Genomic DNA, 16,805 nt, shown 5'->3' with positions numbered 1-16,805 from the left:
GTATTTTCTACTATTTCCTTTGGAAGAAAACTTCTAGTGCAACTGTATTGGAAAATTTCTAAATAGTAATGATAATAAAGCATTTCCATTTTCCCTAAATAACCTCAGAATAATCTCTTGAAATCTGCCCTCCTTCAGTGTGTGAGTATGTGTGTGCGTACTAGGACTCACCAAATAGATTAGCTGGCCAATGAGCCCTGTGGATGCATCTGTCTCTACTTGCCCAGTTCTGGGGTTACACATGCAAATCACCAGTCCTGACTTTTTTTTACATGCATTCTAGGGATTGAAACCCAGTCCTTATGCTTGTACATGAAGCACTTCACCATTTGAGCTATCTCAATAGCCTAACTTTAGGATGATATTAACCAAAAAAGCAAATGTTTTTTCAAGTACAAATTCAGCATAGTTAAAGCTTACCTTAAAAACATCTTGAGGGACAAGCTACAAGGAACTGAGACTGCAAAAGGTACACCATGGCACTAGGGGCCACTGCCTTGATGTACAACAAAAACACCTTGGAGATTTAATCTATTTGAAGTTTTTGAGTGTTGGTGAAGAGTCTAATAATGTCTAGTTTGCTTGTCATATTATTTGATATGAAAAGAGATCCTGTTGGATCTTGTCCATTGTAATAGTGGACATGCTTTGAGATTTGATGTTTCCAATACATAGATTCAGGTGACTTTCCCTTTTTAAAAAGAACAAAAATACTCCTAAAAATAATTACTTAGTTGTGGTTCTATAAGGAACCTAGATTTGCCTTTGATTTTATTTAAATTCAGTTTCAAAATATTTATAAGCTCTAACCCAAGATCTTTGTTAATTTTTTTCCTTCAGCAAGTCTTGACTCATTTTGGCATTGTTTCTTATTTCAGCTGTGTGCTTTTATATAAGCCTTGCTCAGTCTGCATGACCTTAGTGTTTTTAGCATTTTAACATTTAGTGTTTGTGTTGATGGCTTCTTACATTTGAGTGTTTATAATTGATAACTTTAATAATTCATATCAATAGAATATTGCAACATAATGAGAAGTGTTTTCAGAGACTTTGCTGTGATTTGTAATCCTAATTTATGAACCATTTTCAGCATAAAATATTTTTCTTTTTGTTCTTGATTTTTTTTTAGAAGTGGTACACCATCCCCCAAACGGACATCTGTAGGCTCCAGGCCACCAGCAGTAAGAGGCAGCAGAGACCGTTTTACTGGGGAGTCATACACAGTGCTAGGTAGGATAAAGCTTAATGTTCTCAGATTTGAGGCCCCGTGGCACACTGTAGGCTTTCTACTTGCATCTAGAAAGCCTGCCTGCATGGTGAATGAATCTCTATAGAAGTGTCTTTATTGAAACCTAAATACTTTGAGGGTTACAAGTACTTACATTTTCAGATTTACCTACTGATACTTTCAAATCTCCACTTCAGCTCATATAGCAAGCCTCATGAGTATATAATCCTCCAAGGGATTCTAACAAGGAAAGGCTTTGAAGTATTTTATATTTATAGAGACATAAGTAATACATGTAAATTTATAGCATCTTTGTTGACATGATTATTTTCATGGAAAGAGTAGTTAAATTCAGTGGGTATGATGGCATATGTAATCCAGTACTTGGGAGGCTGAGGTAGAAGGATCCTGAGCTTGTGGCTAGCCTGAGCTACATTTTAAGATTTGCTCTAAAAAAGAAATTGTTGATATAGTACATGTGATAAGTAAAAATCTGTGATTCTTAAGGACAGCTAAGCATCAAAACTTTTTTCTGATCTTTTATAGGAGACACTGCTATTGAAAATGGACAACATTATTGGGAAGTAAAGGCCCAGAAGGATTGTAAATCCTATAGTGTGGGTGTAGCATACAAAACTTTGGGGAAATTCGATCAGTTAGGAAAGACAAACACCAGTTGGTGCATCCATGTCAACAGCTGGTTACAGAACACATTTGCTGCCAAGCATAATAATAAGGTCAAAGTTTTGGATGTTCCTGTTCCTGAGAAAATAGGTGTGTTTTGTGACTTTGATGGGGGTAAGTGCATTTATTTTACTGAAAAGTCATTTCCCCATACTTGCTTGTATTTGAATATATACTTTATATATACAAAATAGTATGTGTAAAGTGTTTTACTTCTGTGAAAGTATATAGGGATATTACTTTTTTTTCTGTTCCTACTTGGTGGCAGTTGATTTTTTTTTTTTTAGGAACAGCTTACAGAGAAAATTAGAAAATGGACAAAACAACTATATTTAGAATAGATGAAAAAGAGACAAATGAGGCAACCTGGTTAGGATACAGACCAAGAGGAGAGCCATCAAAGGGAACCTCCAGAAGAGAGAGCAAGTGTGAGGTCGAACAGTTAGGAAGTCAGTTAGGCTAAGATGCTACTGAAAGGCGGACTGTGAGTGGAGTTGCCTGTGACTTAATAGTTAGAAGACAGACTGACAGAATGTGAGGAGAGTATGCCTGTGACTTAATAGTTAGCAGGCAGACTGACAGAAAGTGAGGAGAGTATGCCTGTGATTTAATGGTTTGCAAACCAGTGGAGAGAAGCTTAAAAGCTGAGAGAATTTGGTACAATCTCTATAAGAGGGAAGAGATCTTAGCATTTAGTAAGCTAATAAAACCCTTTTGTTGGAGATAAGATAGATAGTTGGTATAGAATAAGAATAATGTTATTGGGTGGATGCTGCCCTATGAATTTTAAATCATTACAGCTAGGCTTGAATACATTTTTACTATTCAGATTAGGAACCATTGAGATCAACAACTTTTGCCAATAAGAAATGTTTCTTTATTCAGGTAGCATAAAAATCTGTGCTTCAGGGATTTGACTAATTTCTGCATCCTGCTAATTTTGGAGTTATTTTTATTAAAAAGTTTTCTAGGTTCTTGAATAAGCAGTCGTGAGTTGTTGAGTGGATGTAGTGGACAAAACTTGGTAGCCCCATTTGCTGTATTTTTGAAGCATTGGTTGTTTGATGTAAGGTCAGGCCCTTTGTGGTAACCAGGGCCAGCTGTAGGAGTTGCAGCTTTTGATGCATCTCGTGGATTTGCTAAGCATGCTTTTCAGGTGGGATGATTTGACAGATTGATCAGACAGACCAGCATCAGAGTGCCAGGCAGTAACCATGACTTTTTGAGAGGGAGGGAAGGAGAGAAGGAAGGAGGCAGGGAAGGAGAGAGAGGAGAGAGAGAACCACACATGCACACACTGGAGCCCTTAGGAAGTGTTTTGAAACTTCTTGGTTTGACCACTGAGCTAATCATTGCTTGTCATGTACCCTCTACTTGTCCTTACATGTCACAATCACACTAAGAAATGATTGTTTGCATAGAATAAGAGAGGGCATCAGTTCAAAATGTTTTCATTTTACATCAGTTTAGGAGGCATCCACTTACCCAGTCTTTTCACCTTTGCAGTTGCTTCAAAAACAGACCACCATGGAATGGTCCCTGTTGAGTTGCTTGGCAACTTTTGTGTAATTAGTTGTAAGAAGGCCATTGCCATTTTGTGAAGGCTGACCGCCGTATTCCTTGTCTTCAAGGCCCTTCTACAAAATTTCTCGCCCTACCACTATAGTGCACATTCACTAGCGGTTCCTATGGCCACTGTAGTATTGTGTCCACTGGCAGTACCTCTGCCAGCTGCATTGCTGATGATGTGGGCTGTATTTACTGCTTTACAACCAGTTTTGAACTGTGAGAAAACTGAGTTTTCTTTTTGTCTAACATTTCCATAATATAAAATAAATATAAAACAGCAACTAATGTCAGTAGCAAGAAACAAAAAGCAAGAAATGTGCAGTAAAGTGATACATAATATAACTATAGTTATTTGAGAATTGTATGGCATTCTTAAATATGTCAGTGATGGCAAATTTCAGCAGTGCACAAACCATACTTACTTGTGCACCAGCTTAATAGATTGTGGATACCACTAAGGTCTTGAAGACCAGGAGAAAATTAGATTTAGATTTTTATTATTTATTTGTTTGTTTGTTTTTTGAGATAGGGTTTCTCTGTGTAACATCCCAAGCTGTTCTGGAGCTAGCTTTGTAGACCAGGTTGGCCTAGAACTCACAGAGTACCTCCTGCCTCTACAGTGTTGAAATTTAAGGAGTGTGCCACCACCATCTTAAATTTTTTTCTTTATCATGTTTTTAAATTTTTATGAGAATTGTTAAGTATGGTTCATATACAATTTGTAACAAAATTAATGTTAAAATATAGCTTTTGACATGATCACATGTTGAACCTAGATGTTATAACTTTGGATAATAAACTAGGCTTTTCTTAAATCTTTTTAGGTCAGCTTTCTTTCTATGATGCACACTCGAAGCAGTTGCTATATTCCTTCAAGACAAAATTTACTCAGCCAGTACTGCCTGGTTTCATGGTTAGTATCTTATTTATATTTTATTTGGCTCTGCAATTTTGAGAATAGTATGTGTTGTATTATTTGAGGAAGCAGAGTTACCTTGCTCCCTTTGTATTTGTCTCCTTTTACCCACTCACCCTTTCCAAATTTCTGTATATTTTCAGTATGTTTTCTTAAAGTTAGTACTAACATACAAAGGTACAAAACACCAGCATGAATATTTACATGACTGTACTCACCTTTGTAACTAATACCCAAGCATTAGTACACCCTATGGTGTGTCCTGTGTGCAACTCCATTCCCCCAGAGGCTCTTCTGGAAGAGCCAGCCATTGTCTTTCTCTAGCATTCCCGGTTCATTTAGCCTCCTCTTCAGCTTTGTGGAACTGAATGATATCTTTCTGGCTCCACCTTGTGTACTATTTGTCCATGTTCCCATGGTTTTAGTTTGTTCACTTGTTCTTAGAACTACATCATTTCCCAGTATGTGACTATGTCGTAGTCTATCCATTCTAATATAGGTGGAGTACTTTATGTGGGGGTTTTCATTTGGAGGATATGACACATAGGTGATTTCAGGCCTATTGAATTACTACAGACTGATTTGTGAAGAACAATTGTATTTCTTCACACAAAATGAAACATATCTTTAATTTTTTTTAAATGCAATATCATAACTGCTTCTAATACTGGGCTGTCTGCTTTTCTCTGGTAAAATTAGGTTACTGTAGGGAGTTCTGGGATCCATGAAAGGCACCATTGGTTTGAATAAAACTTTTCTAATCTGGGGGCTACATCTCCAATTGGTATGATGCATTTCAAGTGCCACTTCATTGGTTGTTCCACATGTGTGCTCTTCCATGTTTACTGCAGGTGTTAACACTACATTTGAGAAGTGTTCAGGGTATATGCAGATTTAGAATGTATATTTATTTTCAAAACTCAACAATCAATTTTTTGATTCCTGACACTTTAAAATCTTAAGTTTAAAATAATCCTAATAACCAATGTTCTCTGTTTCCCACTAAAACATAAAGGTGATTAATGAACAAAATTGTTGCTCATGGAAAATTGTGTTTGTTTGTTTATCTTTTGAGACAGGGTTTCTCAGTATATCCCTGGCTGTCCTGGAACTTACTTTGTAGAACAGACTAGCCTTGAACTCAGAGATCCACCTGCCTCAGCCTCCCAAGTGCTACTATTAAAGATGTTCACCACTATTGCTCAGCTCATGGAAAATTCTTAAAAATATATTGGGAGAGTTGTTTGTTTTTCACTTTCTGAACTTAGCCACAAACCTCTAATATAATATGTATTTTTGGCTGTTTTTGCATTGAATCAGTCAGAGACAAATTGTTTACCATATATTACTCAGAGGCCACTTTACCTACTTCTTAGCTATATTATAATTCATTTTCAATTTGAATGCATTTTACATAGATATTTATTGATTTTATCCATTATTTTTATTCCAAATAATTATAATTACACAATAATATAGATAGATAACCTGAAGAAATGGTTTTAAACCTTTTTATTTCCCTTCCTTGGAACCCTTAATTATGGATATTGTTTGCACACAAGGTTAATTTTTAAAGTTAGGTTTAGTAAGGTATAATTTACATATTGTATTGTACACTTGTGAGTTTTGCCAGATGCCTACAGTCATATAGCCGCTACCATAAATCAAGATTTGGAATGGTTGGCATTATAGGAAATTCTGGCATGCTCCTGTGTACCAGGGCTTTCCTATCACAACCCACCCAAACAATAAGTAAACAATAAGTAAAGAAATTTTTAATTTCTGTAGTTTTGGCTTTTTGAGAATGTCATATAGATGAAGTTGTGTGATATGTGCTATAACAGAGCACATGTGACCGTTAGCTTTACTGCTGCTGAGTAGTGTTCCATGTCTGTAGGTGCTGTGGATACTGAGTGTTTTCACAGTGCCTGGAATGAAGCCAGGACTTGCACATGCTAAGGGAACACTCTACCACTTGCCTTTGTCCCTTCCTCGAATTATTTTGAGACAAGATCTATTTGGAGACTAGGCTGGCCTGAAATCCTCCTGCTTATCTCCCAAATGCTTGGCTTACAGGTATGAGCCATTATGCTTGGCTTGTACCACAATTTATCTGTTTATTTACCAGGTCAGGGACAACAAATAAATAAATAAAGCCACTGTACACATTCACATGGGCATTTTTTGTGTAGACATATGGTTTGCTTTCCTTTGGGTAACAGGGTTGTTTAATCACATTGAAATTTTATGTGTGGTGCACAACTTTAATCCCAGCACTTGGGAGACAGAAGCAGGTGGATGGATCTCTGTGAATTTGAGGCCAGCCTGGTCTACAGAGTAAGTTCAAGGACAGTCAGTGCTGTCTCAAAAAAAATTATGCTTAATTTTGTAAGAAGCTATCAAAATGTACTCCACAGTGGCTGTGACATACTTGCATTGCTACAAGCAACTGTGAAAGTTTGTCATACCTTTGCCATTATTTGTATTGTCATTTTATTATTGATGTTGTTGATCACAGAGATTTTCTCTCTTGTTTCTTCTTCAAGTTTTGTATTTTTTTGTTTGTTTTTTGAAACAGGGTTTCTCTGTATTGTTTTGGAGGCTGTCCTGGAACTCACTCTGTAGACCAGGCTGGCCTTGAACTCACAGAATCCACCTGCCTCTGCCTCCCAAGTTCTGGGATTAAAGGTGTGCACCTCCAACACCCGGCAAAGCATTTAAGTCTGTGATTGATCTATTTTGAGTTGACTTCTGGCTCAAAATTCTTTTTTTTTTTCTCTTTATTCTTTGCACATGGATATCCACTTCCCCTCATACTGCTTATTTTTAAAAGCAGTATGACCTTTCTCTGTTGTTTTCCTTTTATGATTTTGTGCTAGATTTTGCTCTCAAAATTAAATTTAAAAAAGTATTTTATGTACATGAGGGTTTTGCCTACATGTATATTTGGGGTGTGTTGTTCTCTTACCTTGGCACAAGCCAATGTTATCTGGGAAGAGGAAACCTCAGTTGAGAAAATGCCTCTATCAGGCTGGGCTGTAGGCAAACCTGTCCTATCTTCTTGATTGATATGGGAGAGGAGCCCCAATCCACTGCTGATGCTGCCATCCCTGAGCAGGTGATCCTGGGTTGTATAAAAAAGCAAGCCCAGAACATTATGCGAAATAAGTCAGTAAGCAGTGACTCTCCATGGCTTCTGCTTTCATTTCCTGCCTTGAGTTCCTGCCCTCAATTCCTTTGTTGATGGACTGTGATACAGAATATAAGAAAAACTCCTTTCTTCCCAAGATGTTTTGTTGATAGTGTTTTATCACAGCAATAGAAACCCTAAGTAAGCAGTGATTGTATGCCCATCTCATTCATTCCTGGTGCCAAAGAGGTCAGAAGAGGGCACCAGACCCTCTGGAACTGGAGTTACAGATGTTTGTAAGCCACTGCCATGTGGGTGCTGGGAACATAATCCAGTTCTCTGAAAGCAACCAGTACTCTTGACTGCTGAGTCATCTGGTCAGTCCTCTTCTGCTAGATATTTAACTAAATATTTTTCCTGAATCGTTTAAATAGTTAGTACTAGTTAGTACGTCTATTTCTGAGGAATATTTTTATATTTGGGGAATTTGTTATTACCAAGCCTACTAGTTTTAAAAATGTAGTAGATCATTTCAGTCTAGTTAGTAGTGAGTTAGGGTACATTTGAAAGTAGAAATACTTAATTTCTAGATTTTTTCCTTGATTTAAGCCCATGTTGGCTACATACATGGTAGCTGGCAATTTAAACGGTCTGTATTTTTCTATTTTAAGTCTCTTGACTGTTCCAATCTGTCTTTTAGCTTTATTGACTAATGAGACGGTGTTTCACAAGAAAAAAATGGCTTTATCTTTCATAAGCTCACTTGTCATTTTTTAAATCAGTGTGTGCATAAGAAAGAGAAAAACAGAGAGAGAGAAAGAGAGAGAGAGAGGGAGAGAGAGAGAGAGAGAGAGAGAGAGAGAGAGAGAGAGAGAGAGAGAGAGAGAGATTAGGGGCTACAGTGTGATGTGGAAATCACCTTTTAGGAGTTGGTTCCTCTCCTTTGACTATAGGTTCCAGGGATGAAACTCAGGTTGTCTGGTTTGCATAGACAGTACCTTTAATTGCTAAGACATCTCACTGTCCCATATGCCCTGTATCTAAAGCCATGCCTCAATAGTAAAATAATAAGTGAGATAAGGAAATTTCTTTGGGGTACATGTCCCCTGATTGTAAAAGTTAAGGGAGTACCAGCAGTCAACATTGTCTGCTGAGATTAATCCAGTTTGGTCTCTTGAGTTTCTGCTGCCCCAAGTTCCATTTCTTGGGTGCAGTTTCAGTGGCTTCTTCTACTAAAAAGACTTCCTTTGGCCACTGTGAGCCTTTCTGTTTCTCCTCAGCCCAAACATGAAACTTATAGTTTGGAATTTGTTGATGTTCATACATGTGACATTTGTTTTTCAAATGGAAAGTTAAGGATTCCTGGAGTTCACTTTGATTTGAGTCTAACTGAGGTTTTGTCTTGTCTTAGATCTGGTGTGGTGGACTTTCTCTGAGCACTGGAATGCAGGTTCCAAGTGCCGTGAAAACACTTCAGAGAAGTGAAAATGGAATGACTGGTTCAGGGAGCAGCCTCAACAATGTCACTCAGTAATGGCACCCAGACTGTGTTCACCCTTCCTCTTTGATTGGGTGGCCTCTCCATGCAGCTCCTAACACAGAAGTTTCTGAGTGCTGGAAATGGGGTTTGCTATGCTCTGCTTTAAAGCCTGGAATCCGCTAGACTAAGCACCAAATAGGAGGCAGCCACAGGACAGTACTCAGTGTCACAGAAGCAAGCATTTGTGTAGGAAAGTAAGTAGGAAAAGGGTGGTACTGATTTTTATGTAGAAACCCATTTTTCTGTTCCTTGAGCTACTTTGGCCTGTCTAGTGTGTGTAATTCTGTATGGTGACCCAGGACCTGCGCTGCAAAGCTTGCCTTTTCTCCTTGCCTTGTTCTTGTTTCTCCTCACTCGCTGTCATTAATTCCTTACACTGAAGCTTTAAAAACACAAGGTCCCCTAAGGCTTCCTAGAAATTAAAATTATTGCCTAGGGATGGCAGAGGAATTTTCTCACTGTGGCTTATTTCACCGTTTTATAAATAAGCTGAGCTTTTGATAGGTAACTTATTTATTGACCAGATTCATAAAATTTTCTCCTAAAACATTGTGATATAGTTCTTATAACTCAATATTGATCAGATAGGAGGAATTTAGACATCGTAAAGGGAGCATCCTTCATGTGTGCTTCTGTTGAGTTTCCTGCTCCTCCCGTGGCTCCTGGGTACCATGTGAAAAGCCAGCTTTCTGATTTTCTTCTCTTCTTTAATCCCGCCTCTTAAAGCTACCATTGATAAAATTTCCTCCTAAATTTGGCACTGATGATAATTATTGCTTAATTTACCCTCCCTAGTAAGAATGAAAGTTTGTTAATTAAGTCCTATGAAGGGTAAAATGCTGCACATTACTAATTTTTTGTCTATGAAAGATTATAAAGATATATTCCTATTCTTTTCTGGAATAATTTAAATGTTCTTTTTTACAAAGATATGGAATGGTTTAACTAGCTGTTTTTTAAAAAAAAAAAACTACTACATGTGTCTGACTTAATTGGTACTATGTTTTTTAAATAATCATTTGAAGTTTTTGGTGTTTTATTTTCCTGTCTTTTTTGTTCCACTCATTCACTGTTTATGGTTCTTCCACAATGAACATAGTTGTCTTTCCCGAGCCCATACATTTCCCAAAGGAAAGTGGCAAACAGTGAGCAAAGCTATGGCTGTTAACAGAAAAACCTTCCATTACAGAGTTGGGTAAAACTTTTAACTCAAATTTTTGAGCCAAAGTAGAAGTTGAAATTATAAAACTGCTTTCAGAACTTTAAAGACATGAAAATTTGACTTTGATTAATTCTTGAGACTTTTAAGTTTCTTTTCATTTTAAGTATTTTGGGCTTTGGCAAACTTCCCTGGAGAAGTGTCCATTGTTGCTCTGTGTGTAGTTTGTATGATAGTAATAAGTATTTGCTCTTAAAAATGTACTGCCTACTGGCATGATTGTATTTGTTCTGTTGATGAAATGAATTTGACCTAGGATGTTATTTTTTCCATATAACAACTATCTATACTATCATCTGATAACACATTAGTAGTTTCTAAGATTAAAGCAGTTTACAGAATGAAGTATGTCAATATTCTTTTGGTTCCCCAAAGCAGTATTTTACTTTTCATTTCTCATAGTGTGAAGGACATTTTTTCAGAGTTCTACTACCTGTAGGAATGTTATATCCTGACCTAAGGAAAAAGATTTGCTCCTTTTTATAGACTCATACCTGAAAGCAGTAAGTTCCTGGAATTGCTTTGTGTGGCTACTCAGTATAATTGGTCAAAAATGACATGAAAAGGGCAGCTGTTCTTATATAGAACTTTTCATTAGGATTTTATATCTTACATAGTTGTGTCTTCTCATTTATACAGTGCCTTTTTCCTCTACGCATGCTCATTGTCAACTGAATTCAAGCCAGGCAGCACTGTACTGTAGTGGTGAGGGCTTTCTGTTGAGGGCTAGAGGAGGACATGTGGTTCTTCCTTGTCCTGGTCCCATCATTTGAGACCTTCATATAAAATTTCCACACATTCATTGGAAAACACGGGACTTTGACTGGGAAGGTTTTGCTTCTCAGCGAATTTATAGTACAAAGTATAAAGTCAATGAATTAGACTCCAAGATTTTATCATATGATATTTGGTACTAATTATTCCTTCATTATTTTAAAATAAGCATCAGAGGTATTTCTTCTGTCTGGTTCTTATTGTCTCTTATTTAGAAAAAAAAAAAACAGAACAAATCTGTGGCATTTTAGTTTAAAAAACCTAAGTTTATTAATGGAACTTTGTCACCCTTGTTTTAAATTTAAAAAAAAATTGAATATAGTGCCTACTTAAATCATTTCAAAATACGGTAACTATTAACCTGATCATAATATGTAACACCCTCATTAGCATAGAGTTAAAAATACTGAGCTTCTTTGCTCAGCCTAGTCTGCTGTGGAAAGCTGGCAAGCCCTCTCCAGCACCCTTCATTGCCTCTGTGTCTGCCTACCCACCCCCAACACCATGGCTTGCCATGAAGGGAATGCAGGGAGTGGGGGTGGACTGTAATGGATATACTGCAGGTGGAAAAAACTGTTTCATAAAAACAAGTATTGTATTTCCCTTTTAGCAGTTGAATTCCAACCCAGTTTTATTTAGCTGGAAACAGACAGGAAGGAGCAGCCTTAAGCACTTTAGAAAAAGAATTCTGCTACAATTCACTTGCCTCAGCTGATTGTGTCATGTCTTTTTAAAATTTTGGTAAACATGTAATATATCTAGAATTCAATTACTAACGCACATAGAAATTTCATATATAGTGATCCTTTGGATGTTCTGGGTATAGGTTTAAACAAAGTATTAAGAGTTTGTCTGTCTGTTGGTTTAATTGACAGCATCTCTGGCATGTGATAGGAAATTGCTAGAAGCCAGGCGTGACCTCTCACTCTGCTCTGCAAAACACTCTGTTCTGAGTAATCTAAAATGAGACACTGACTTACAGTCATTATCTCTTTTATGGAATCAAACAGTCAACACTATTATGTATAATCTGAACTTCCATGATTGGTCCTTGGTATGAATAATAAAAGAAAATATTTATGATGAAATATTTTAATTAGGTCAAGATATTCTATTTCCTGACTTACATAGAATTATTAGTTTTTCTATATATATCTTTTCCATGAAATTATAGCTATTTATGTATTTGCAGCTGTTTCTTTCAAAAAACAATTTAAAAAATTGGAAAGAGATATATGTGGGAAGTGATTACTCCAAAGAATATTAATCCTAAAAGAAGACAGTGTAGACTTCTTACCATGAAATATATTACTCTAGGCTAAGGTACCTAGGCACAGTAGGTAATGTGTCAGTCTCATATTACTCTAGGCTAAAAATTTAACTGTTTTAGTCATAGCTTTTTTAGGGCCTTTGTTAGATCAGCATATAATTCATATGGCAATACTTGAGTTCCTATGATATGGCATCAATTTTATTACTTTCTATCCAGGTTTCCAAAACTAGTAGAGTTTAATTCACCATAGCACCACATTCTGCTCTTTTTGATTTTATAGTTTGGTCTAAAAATAATGTTTTGTTAATATGCCATTAAATTTCTAAAAAAAAAAAAATACATTCATGGGCTGGCAAGATGGATCACAAGAAAAGAGCTTGCTGCCAAGAAGATGACTCAGTTCGTTCCCTGGGACGCAGATGGAAGGGGAGAAACAACTCCTGCAAGTTGTCCTCTAACCTACACACACACACACACACACACACACACACACACACACACACACACACACACACACAATATAACTTGAAAAATTTAAAGTAAATTTGTTGTAGTTTGCAAAAATGTTATCAAATTAACTACACATAGTAACACTACACTTTTATATTATAACCAAAAGTCTGGAAAAGTTTCTTTCCTGGTTTTATTCTTAAAATATAGACAGTCTTTCAGAGGTAAGCATGAATTTCCTTAGTATCCAGGTCACATCAAGTTGTTATTTTCAACCAGATATACTTTTCATAGTTCTGTCACTCAGAACTACAGTAGGTAGTAAAGCTTTTCTTTTAGAAAATCATCACAGCAGCATTACCTCGTGTTTGGTATTTTTAGTTTTATCTGTATCTTAACAGTGTTCACACTTGTGATTCTCGTGTCAGTATTGTATTACCTGTAAGGCATGATTAATCTGAATACCATAGGAACTTTCCACCAGTTGGAATTTAAGTGGATTGTTTGCTGCTGTAGTTTGAATTAAAAGGTTGTCCATGCCATATGACTGTTTATAATATTGGCCAGGTAATCAGTGCCAGAAATTACCATAGAACTTTTATCTTGACTACCCAACCATATTAAGAGTACTTGTTCCTGGGTTAATATAATACACGGACTTTAATACATCATCATTGAAGTTGTATTTGTTTAAAGTTATATATTTTCTTAATAATCGCTAACTTCAGTTGGTGCTTAGGAAAAAGTATGTAGAGGATTTGCAGTATGTAGAGCAGAGGTCAGTGAATGTATTTGCTTGGTTTGGAACTTTGAACCAATTCTAAAATAATCAAATTGGAAGAGATTAGTAAAAGGCATTTTAATACTGTTGGAACTCTTTTGGAGAGCATAGGACCCTGAGAAATTTTTTTTGAACATTTTCAGTATCTCTAAGGTACCAAAGCACTGAGTCTAATGGATGCTTTGATGGAGTCTCTGTAAAATCAAATTCATAACTGATTCTATTAAGATATAATAGCTAAAGTTGGGGGATAATGTCAGTAAAAGCTTCTAGTCATTAAGATTTTTGTCATTCTTCTAAGTGTTTAAAATGAATTATTATAGCTCTCCAATGCAGTAATCTATGACCTCTTTGTAAGTCACTCACCACCTTTGGGTCTCTATTGCCTTACTTAAAATATTGTACATTGTTTAGCCTACCTCACAGGGCTGTTGTGAGGAGTGTAATGAAATGGAGTCCTCTGTAAAGGGGTGCTTTTCATTAATAATGGCTGTAAGTGTGGATACTTGTAAATGCTGTTTATTTTGAAAAAGCATGCTCTTAAGTTGGTATTACAAGTGATTTTTAAATGATTTTTTTAAAAACAAGACTTCTATTAAAATGTCCTTTATTATTAATTTACTCTGTGCATGACTGAGTCATTGTATATTTTCTCATCAACTATATAACTTCTGGGTTGTGAAAGTTCCTCCATAGCATCCATGTGTAGAATGGAAGCCTAAATAAGCAAATTACTTCAGCTCCTTCTCCATCAGGGATTTACACTTCCCATTAAGGACAGCCTGGTACCCCATGCAGAGTGAAGTTGGCTGAAATAACTCTTTCCCAACAACCGGATGGCTCAGCTGATGGTTGCATTTGACAGGTATTCATCAGCTTTATTGAAAAACAGTTTAAAAACCGTGTTTATTAACTTATATCAGTTATTACCTGGACATATTTGTGTTGCTCTAAATTGGATGTAGTAAATGGTTTACAAGTTATCCTACTCTACAGGATTTTGGTGTGTCTGTTATCTGGACATGATTTTGCTATGCAGTTATGATAATAAAAATTGCAGTTCCTCAGGTTTAACCTTTTAGTTGTGGATGAAGACCATTAATAAACTACATGTGATATATTCAGTGCTACAAGAGTGTTTGAAATGAGCACACTGCCTCATTTTCCTTAGAAACAAGACAAAGCCTTTTAAATGCTGTTTTTAAACTTAAAATGGGTGTAAAGTCCAGTAACTTGTATGTTGAGATGATTGTATGTTCTGTATAAAATGTTTCACTTGAGGTTTTTACAAAAGCCCCGTATTATCCCTTCTAAAAATTAAACTTTTCCTTTGCTTTCTTTTGTGTCACTGTTTGATTTTTATCAACTTTAATTGAAATATTCATAGGTGTTTATTGAGAATGAGAATATTTTAAAAGCCATAGTGTCGTTGCCTTAAAATGTTAGACAATGCCATTTAATAGAGTTTTGCGTAATGATAGAAAAATCTTGTATTTGTTCAGTAGCCATAAGTCACGAAGTAGCCAACTGAATTTTTAAATTTGCATTAATTTAAACATGAATACACGTCACTGGTAGGTGTTGTTTTATACATCAAAGATGCAGTAGTTACCGAATCACATTCTAGAGTACATTTTGGGAGGGGTCCCTAAGAGGTAGACTAAAAACTCAGTCCTGTTTGCAGTATGTACTCTAACATGAAACAAATGAAAGGGAAACTAACTAAACAATGAAAGAATGACAGTATTTAGGCTGTAGTTCCTGTATTTAAAGTCTCTCACCAAGAGAAAGATAAAAAGCAAACACTGCATTGTGAAAAGTGTGTGAGAAAGATTTTGAGGGGGTAGAACTCTGGTGTAGAAGGTCTATGGATGGGTGTAACTTAACAGTTTATTGGAATAAACTGTTGGATTTTATCCAACAGATTTTAAATCACTTACCCTTGAAAAGTTAGGTTTTTCCAATGATTTCTCTTGCACAGATAAAACTGTATTGATTGTAGCATTGTGATAGTAAAGCAGAAGCAAGCTGATTGCTAATTGAAGAAAGGCAAACATGGATCATCCATCCTTATCTTTTTTGGTTGCTAGTCAAAGAACTGGCCTCCACAGTTCAAAGTTACTTCAGTAAAATAGGCTATCAAAATTTTGAAGGTTCCCTTTTCTAATTTGGAATTGCAAGCTAGTATTTGTATATGATGATCTATATACATTTGTAGCACGAAAAATAAAAGACCCAGAGACCGATATTGAAGATCAGAAAAGTAAAGCAGTCAGCCACTAGCTCTTACCCTACCTCAGCTCAAACCAAAGGGGCAATCCTCAGACTGCTCCTGACTTCACTACTCCTCAGATTCAATCAAACTGCTATGCTCTCCTCAATGTGGCTAGAGACTAAATCTCCATATGAGACCCTTTGCTTTTTATACCTCTCTACTGCTGGGATTAAATGTGTGTGATCCAAAGGTGTGAGTTTTGTTACTCTTCACTCTTGTGTAGGCCATGTTGGCCTTGAACTAACAGAGATCCATCTACCTCTTAATCCTGAGTCCTGGGATTAAAGCTGTGTACCACCACTGCCTGATCTCTATAGCTTGAGGCTGACTTTGCTTTCTGATACCTCAGGCAATCTTTAATAAATGATAAATAATACATCATCATATATATTCTTCATATCCCTCACTGCAATTGATACTATAAATATGTAGACTGTTTTGTCACTATGACCAAATATCTGACAAGTAACTTAAAGGAAGAAATATGTATTTTGAGGGGATAGAAATCTGTCATGTATGGGAAGGCATGGTGGCTGGACCAGTGTGCTGTTAATGACAGGCATATGAAAGAAGCTACATTTTCAGTTCTTCGAAGATTAGGGAAAGAGATTGGTCCACTTGCAGACAGGCTGTAATCTTTAACACCTGCCCACAAACAACACACTCCCAGCAACTGTAGGTTCTACAAACTCCAAAGCAGCACCACTATTGAACATAAGAGCCTGGAGGGGCATTTTACATTTCAGCAATAAGATAAACCTTATGGCAGTTGGTGTCCTCAAAATTTGGGGCTTTTCCTTAGTATATCATGTGCACTCTTTTCTGTTGAAGTTTTTCTGTATTGAACATAGTTTTGCATTTACATTGCATGGTACTAACTAGTTGCTTATACCCACTTTGCTCAAGGTCAACACCGAAGGAATTGATTTTATTACTGTGTTTGCATGTAACCCTGCACCCATGATA

At 36.4% G+C, this 16,805-nt stretch overlaps 1 protein-coding gene across 2 annotated transcripts in view; it reads left to right on the top strand.

Annotated features, from left to right (window-relative positions):
• The window catches only part of LOC100766469 (FSD1-like protein), a 63,928-nt gene extending 49,026 nt beyond the window's left edge, over positions 1–14,902 (top strand). For both annotated transcript variants that reach the window (XM_027403077.2, XM_035439876.1), the window contains 4 exons: positions 1,130–1,230; positions 1,775–2,026; positions 4,306–4,394; positions 8,939–14,902. In XM_027403077.2, the coding sequence (XP_027258878.1) occupies positions 1,130–1,230; positions 1,775–2,026; positions 4,306–4,394; positions 8,939–9,061 (565 nt within the window). In that variant the 3' untranslated portion in view covers positions 9,062–14,902. The remainder of the gene's footprint in view (positions 1–1,129; positions 1,231–1,774; positions 2,027–4,305; positions 4,395–8,938) is intronic.
• Positions 14,903–16,805: the final 1,903 nt, after the last annotated feature.

Source organism: Cricetulus griseus, chromosome 2 (genome assembly GCF_003668045.3).
Source record: "Cricetulus griseus strain 17A/GY chromosome 2, alternate assembly CriGri-PICRH-1.0, whole genome shotgun sequence".
NCBI lineage: Eukaryota > Metazoa > Chordata > Mammalia > Rodentia > Cricetidae > Cricetulus > Cricetulus griseus.
This window is presented reverse-complemented; position numbering and strand designations above follow the sequence as displayed.